The sequence below is a fragment of the Pinus tabuliformis genome, chromosome Q, assembly GCF_031772625.1.
Source record: "Pinus tabuliformis cultivar Carrire ecotype Pingquan chromosome Q, CPIR1, whole genome shotgun sequence".
Classification (NCBI taxonomy): Eukaryota; Viridiplantae; Streptophyta; class Pinopsida; order Pinales; family Pinaceae; genus Pinus; species Pinus tabuliformis.
This window is the reverse complement of record NC_142296.1, coordinates 719661603-719669330: the sequence shown is the minus strand read 5'-3', so window position 1 is coordinate 719669330 and position 7728 is coordinate 719661603. Positions and strand designations below refer to the sequence as shown.

General features: G+C 34.6%; 1 protein-coding gene across 1 annotated transcript; it reads right to left on the bottom strand.

Annotated features, from left to right (window-relative positions):
• Positions 1-4866: 4866 nt before the first annotated feature.
• LOC149221546 (uncharacterized) lies at positions 4867-6383 on the bottom strand. Its single transcript, XM_089382990.1, has one exon. It carries the CDS (start codon positions 6381-6383, stop codon positions 4929-4931), a length of 1455 nt encoding a protein of 484 aa, XP_089239116.1. The 3' UTR covers positions 4867-4928.
• Positions 6384-7728: the final 1345 nt, after the last annotated feature.

Genomic DNA, 7728 nt, shown 5'->3' with positions numbered 1-7728 from the left:
CCTCACCCAATCCTGTCACTATAAATGAAATAGTTTGAGTAGGCGGTTCCAGGAAGTATGAGGTATATTGTGTTTAAACAGTCTCTCTTAGGGAGGAGTAATGGAATTTTTATGCATGATTGATTGGAGCAATCTCCCAAGATTTATTACACCACATTCTTCATGATAAGTGCATGTTTTCTGAATGATTGGAAGATGTTGAAGAGTGTGTCGGGCATGCCAAATGTCTAGTCGGCAACCAGACATTCACCAGAGACAATCCTCTGGTGGTAGTAACTATCTTCTCATATCATCTCTATAGCTGCATGGACATCTCTCCTAGGTGGAAAATTACTTACGACAATTGGGGTGGAAAAGCTTATCTCACAAGATAATGCGAGATCTGGTATTTTTGGTATACTTATCCTTTTTCAATCACTAATCACCTTTCTTATGATTACTCTCTGGTTATGGTATATAATGTTTCAATCAGATTAATTGTTGTCTAAAATGCTCTTGTTAGTTTTTTCATCTCGTTTGTAGGTTAATGTTCTTCGTCTGTTTCCTCCATAGCATAGGCGCGGTGTCGTCCTTCGAATTGGTGGCAGTATTGTCACCTTCGTTGCTCCAAATCTCTAAACCCACAAGTGTATCCTTTAAATACCATGTCTTGGTACGCAAGGTTTGGTATCTGGGCTCCTTCTCCATCTCTTTCTAAAACGGTGAGTTGGGTGTGGTCTCTTGTTGTATATCCTTCGTTGGTGTTTTCCACATGGTTTAGTGTCTAATTTTTGTGAGGCTTTCTTCCCAGGTCTTTTGGTTTAGGGCTCTCCCAGTTATTCACTTGATTTACATAGATGTGCCACTGTTCCACTCCTAATTTCCTCTACTATTTGGCGCAATACATTTTTACGTTTTGCTCGGGTTCTATCACCTTTTCTAGGAAGTATCCATAGTAAATGCTCTTTTTTTTGCTTTGGGGACTCAATTAGTGTGGTTCCTGGGGGTGCCTCTACTTTCATGGCTCTACGACAACATTAGCTTAGTAGGAGGGGCGGATGATCAACTTCCTCCTCATCCACATCCATGCTCTTTGGATAGGATTCAGTGGTGAAATTATTTGAGTCTATCCCTTTGGAAGTTAGACGAGCGATCCTACTATTAGATTCCAAAGAGTTTGGTGGGAGATTATTTCTCTAATTCTAAAGTCTCTGGATAGATGCAATTGGGTTTTAGACCCGGGGTGGTGTAGGAAACATCGCTTACACTTTCTTCACTATATCAATATGCACCAACAACTTGTCATCCTCCTACACATGGTTATCAGGGAAAAACAAGACGACACCTATCGATTGTTTGTAGGACATGAATACATCAAAAGCATACTAAGGAATCTTCATTTCAACCTCAATGACATTGACACTAGACTAGCTAGCGTGGAGAAATGCGGAGTCTCTCCTTTAGATACTAAATCAGTGGAGGATCATGAGGCTCCTATGGATATAAATGAAGTTACTTTGGATGTGGCACCCTGATCTCTACCTCTCCTCAAAAAATCCAACTCCTCCTCCACCGATTCTGATCCTCAACTAGTCTCCTTCAATCTGTCTCATCCTACAAATGATGTGATGGCATTATTATGGTTGGATACTTCTTGTTTCACTGTTGGCTCTCATTATCCTCTATCGCAAGGGAATTTGTGGCTCTCGTTCTGGTTTACTCTTGGCATGGTTTTTTGGTGGTTCCCTGGCAGCATCAATTTTGTAGTTTTTTGTCTCTTTTTTGGAGTATAATCATCTAGGATGTAACTCTTTATGGTATATATGGTGACTCTATTCTTTTTAATAGCACTAGGAAGTGTTTACATGGTTATTTGGGCTATAAGTAAGGATATTGTAACTCTATTTTATCTATAGTTCCTTCAACTAGATATCACAACTATGCCTTTGTGAAAAAAACACGTGACTGCAGTCTATTTTAGTTCTTTCAACTAGATATTACAACTATGCATTTGTGAAAGAAACACATGAATGCAGTCTATTTTTCATCTTGACTCTTGCAGTAGTGTTGTTTTGGAAAACCAGGCTTTCTCTAGATTAGATATCAATGTAATCACTTTTCATTATAATAGAAATCATTTGTAGAAATTCACATAAAAAAACATGCACATGATATAATATGATTGTTTGATGGTTCTCACTGAAACAAGGATCTTGAATTTAGCTTGTAAAGAGTATTAGAGTTATTTTGTAATAGTTTTATATAAATGTAGTATATATAGGTAGTGATTAAAATTAAATTTTATCAAAAAATAAATGATTTTACAAAAGGTAGTTTTAATAAAAATTCTAAAAGTTTTTTCTTTTTAAATACCATTTAAGTAGTTAATTGAGTATAGTTTGATGAAACTCTCACACATGTTTAAGTTCAAGTGTCTCAGATGGACATGTTTATGCTCTTCAGTAGATTAACAATATAGAATTTAAATGAGAGATGACCTCATACTAGCAACGACACTTTTGGTGGCTAAGAGGGAGGATGATGGACTTACACCAAAAACCTCGATGAACTGACACCAACAACCTCACTGGCTAAGAGGGAGGATGATGGACTTGCACCAAAAACCTCGATGAACTGACACCAACAACCTCACTCTTCGCTGAGAGGGAGGATGATGGACTTGCACCAAAAACCTCAATGAACTGACACCAACAACCTCACTCTTCGCTGAGAGGGAGGATGATGGCATGTTACCAATAACTGCGTTGTTGCCTTCGGTCAAAGGGAGATTGATGGCCTAGTAATAGCAACCTATCGCTTGCCTTTAGGGGAGATATTCCTAACATCCCCACTCTTCTCTTGCCTTATTTATTTCCCATGGTGTTCCTTAATACCCAAAAATTTCTTTAGAAAATAATACTATTAAAGTGAAATTATTTTTTAATGTTAAAAGTGAGATTTTAAATTGCTTGTATTTTTTTTCAAGCATAAGGAAATAGGTCACCCAAAGGCATTTAACAAAATTGAAAATATTCCCCTTACATATCATCAACAAGACAACCCAAAACCTAAAAAGTCCTATAAAAGTGAAGCCATGCTTGTCACTTCACCTCTTTTTCCTTCCTTAAATAAAATTAAATCTTCATTAACATATAGAATTTATAATTACTAGACTTTTTTTTACCAATACCAATCTCTATTTTGGAATAGGGACAGAATTTATAATTACTTGAGTTTTTTGTACCAATAAAAATCTCTATTTTGGAATAGGGTTTCGCTAATTTTAATTTATTTACGAGTTAATTATTTAGTGGATGATAATAATTTAACCTCCATATATTATTACTATATTCTAAAATATTCTTTAGTAGTATTTATGGATCAAAGATTGAGATTTTGAATTATGTTGTTTTGGCTCATTTAATTAAATTTATTAAGTAAGTACAATGTTATATAAACATGAATTATAATATTTTGTGCATATGGTATTCAAAGCCATAATATTGTAAGAAAACTTAATTATAGATTAAGATTTTAAATGATAAAATTACAGTTAACCTCTACTGTTACAAATCTATATATATATATATATATATAAATATATAAATAAAATTATAATTTATCTTTTAAGATTTTTTCAATTTCAATAATGCTAAATGATATATTAAATTTACTATATATATATATATATATATATAAAAGTAATAATAATAATATAAAATAAAATTATAATTTATCTTTTATGATTTTCAATTTCAATAATGCCAGATGATGAATATATTAAATTTAGTATCATGATATTTATAAACATTTATGATCATTTAATTTATATAATTATAATAATATATTATTAGTAATTTCTCATCAATTTATATCACCAATGAATTTTAATTTTTAAATATTTTAAAAATAAACAAATTATCCATTATCAATTGTTTTTTATAAAACCGATGTATTGCACTACCATTAAATAAGAGATAATAGACTCCAATTTATAGGCCCAACTTTCGTTTTCAGGTAAAAAAAAAATACATAGTTTAATAAAGTTGAAAAAAATTCAATAAATTACAAATTTAGTAAGGCCAATGATCGTAAAGTATAAGTAAGATTTATTTAGTAAGGCCAATGATTGTAAAGTATAAGTAATAATTTTTTTAATTATAATTAAGATTTATTTAATAAGGCCAAGGATTGTAAAGTATAAGTAAGAATTTTTTTGGTAGAGACAGCTCTGCATTTCATGTTTCTTTTCTGCATTTTGGCAGATTTCGACTATGGTTGAACATTTAACCTACGAGCTTCTTTTAACTTATAACACGTAATAGATTACAACTCATAGGCACGTATTTTCTTATAACTTCTAAGAAATTTTCTTCGAATCCGTAACTAATACACCTGGTTTTTTTTCTATTGAAGTTGAAAATAATTTAATAAAACTAACTTTAATCAGGCTTATGTAAAAAGCCCGCCAAATAAAGATGATAATGTATAAAATAATAAGAAGATATACAAAATACCAAACCATTTGATCCAATCCGTTGCTTTTTAAACGACACTGAATTATATTAACCATAAAAAAGGATTACGGAACGCTGGCAAACCACGCCCATCCGTTAGAGCCAACCCGTTGCTTTTTAAATGACACTGAATTATATTAACGATAAAAAAGGATTACAAAACGCTGGCAAACCACAAGAAATAAGGTCCTCTGTTTGTAGCATTATTAGCTGAAGGTCTGCAAAAAGGACGTTGGATACCATAACACTACTACTTAGCTGACAGGTAGATGTAACAAAACACAACCACAAATTGAAGTTTGTATAACTTCATCAAAATACAGAACTTCCTAAACAAATCAAAATAGTCGCAGGAAGGAAGACGCGAAGAAATAGCAAAAAGCGTCGCAGGAAAAAACATGAAAACACGTCCACTCAAAATTGTTGCGGCAGTCATGCGGATGGTTGTACGACTTTACTAAACTTAACGGCTTCGTCGATGAGGGTAACCACATCAGTCTCCACAGCAGATTCCACATCCTCCCGACTACTGTTCACTGTCTCCAGGTCTGGCAATCCGTAGTTCCACTTGAACCATCTGCTGCTCAGCTTGCATTCCCATCTTTTATTCCCCACCATGTTAAGCCTGTCTCCTCCTGCCACCTGGGTAATGCGAAATTTGAAATCCTCTGTACAGTACGTTTCAGTGTTTTTATATCGGATATTGATGACCAGGAACCTTCCTGGCGGCGGAAAGACAAGTAACTGGTCAGGGGTTCGATCCCTCCACGCTTTGTTTACCCATTCCACCATCCCTGGGGGAATATCATTATCATTCAGATGTTCCATTTCGTGAGTCGCTACTCCCAGCCGGAAATCACTGGTTGTCTGGCCTTCTCTGCAGAAGGTCACAAAACCATGTCTCATCGGCAGCATTCGAACTCTTGTAATCACAGCATCTGTCGGCGATTCGAGTTCGTCGGAGGATGAAACATTGTGACCTTCCTTACTCGTCTCACAACGTACTGACACATTATATCGCTGCGGCTGCGTTTCTACCAAATCTGCTACATGAATACTAACTTTCTTTCCACTGGAGATCTTCACGTACTTCAGGCGTTCTAAGTGAAGCTTCACATCTCTTGCGGCTGTATCACAACATGCCGTAGAGAAGAAAGAATTCAACTTCCTTCCAACCTGGAGTTGCTGCAGGCGTGACAGGGGAATGAAATCTTCTTTCATTACTAAATTAGATAAACCAGGCCGAATATCGAAAAGTAGCTTTCCAAATCGGATCACCAATTTAATCGTCTTGTACTCGGTATTTAATCGCAGAGAGTTGAGGCACGAAAGCAGCGTGGTTTTATACGCCGAAAAGTCCCAGTATGAAGAGAAAAAAGATTCCGAAATACCCATCTTACTAGAAAACCGGGCAGACAGAGTATCCATATCATCAGTTGATTTATCGCTCGATGACCCCGATCCCTCTCCCGAAACCACCTCACATATCGCTCCAGTCTTCAGACAGAAATATGACTTATCGACTTCTCTATGACTCGGACTGATTTCTCCAGTAAACTTTTCAAAGCAAACTTTGTTCACAGCCAAGAGCGGCTGTGCAAGTGACTTACAGAAGCAGGTGACAAAAAAGTCAGGATGGTATCCCTTACCTCTGGAAACAGCATAGCATAAAATGCGTTCAATAGCCAGAACAACACTCTGTACTGCTTCTTCTGATACTCCACGTATTTCGACTCTTCCAGAAGACAATTTCACAGAAGAGATCCCTCGAGTGTTTTCGAAACTTTTAATGGTGCTTCCATTCCTCCCTATAATAGCTCCAGTTGCCACACTAGGCACTGGCAACTCACTGTAAAACATAGATGAGGCCGAGGCTTTGCTAATCATCGATGAATGCCTGAAATCCATGACCTCTTGCGTCTCTTCGGAGTCGATTAATTGTTTTACTACCATTCACCGAATGCAGGTTTCAATTTATAGAAAGGATATGTCTGATCACATTACACGTTGCAGATATGTCTGATCGGTATAGGAAAAGCCGCTCATCAAGTGAATTTAATTAGAACAACGTAAATAATGATATTGTCTATGAATCAAATCAATGGAAGATTGTCCCGCAATTTAATCTTAAAGAAATGATATAATGTATCAATCAAATCAATGGATAAGATTTTTATTCAAATTAGTCCCAAGTTGCCATGTAATCCCCTCAAACCCTTCCCGTAATCTATCATCATTACATACAAATAAAAAGAAGAGAATCCATTGCGCCACCTCCACAAGTAAGCCAGGCGGTGGCTTTGTTTAAACCTAATTAATACGAGAATCACCAGAACCATCCATTCATTCGGCAAAGAAGATACATAAAATCTTAGAGGCAGTGGAGGCTTGCATTAAATCCGCAAACATGTTTGATACGCAAAGAAGACACAAGCTTGACGAAAATTTACCTTTCTAAATTTGACATCAAAAGCGAGGAAGATCTTCACAAAATTTCCATGGATTGTCATATTAAATATCGCAATTAATTGTTAAAAAAAAATAATATGTATAATTTTTTCGTAAATATTTTAACAATGTTTTTCTATTTTCTTTTTTAAGTGTAACCGGAAATATATATATATATATATATATGATCAGAATCTTTTCCGGTAAATTTTTTTACATTGTTATTAATTATTATAAAAAATAATATTTACTTTATTTATAATTACCGTAGTCTAATTGGGAATCCGCTTGCTCCACTTCTCTACATTCACGAGTGAGTGAAACGGTGGGTTAATATAGGAAACACCCAAACATTAATCCACTCGCTTTTCTTTTGGTTAGTGAGGTAGCACTGAATTTTCAAATTTCTCCTCTCAGGTTAATGGAAATTCGATGATGTTCATTTGGTTTCCATATCTATTCATCTACTGGCTTTTCTTTTGGCTAGCAAGGCATTGCTGAATTTTAAAATTAATCTTTTCAGTCAAATGGAAATTCGATGATGTTAATTTGTTTTTCAGGTATATTAGTTTAAGTTTTATGTAAAGTAAGTGTAATGATTTATTTTTATAGTTATTAGAAAGTAGTTTGGAAATTCGATGATGTTATTTTGTTTTTCAGGTATATTAGTTTAAGTTTTATCTAAAGTAAGTGTAATGATTGATTTTTATAGTTATTAGAAAGTAGTTTTTTTTAAAACAAATTGTGGTTTAATATTTTTCATGTATAATAATTTTATTGTAAT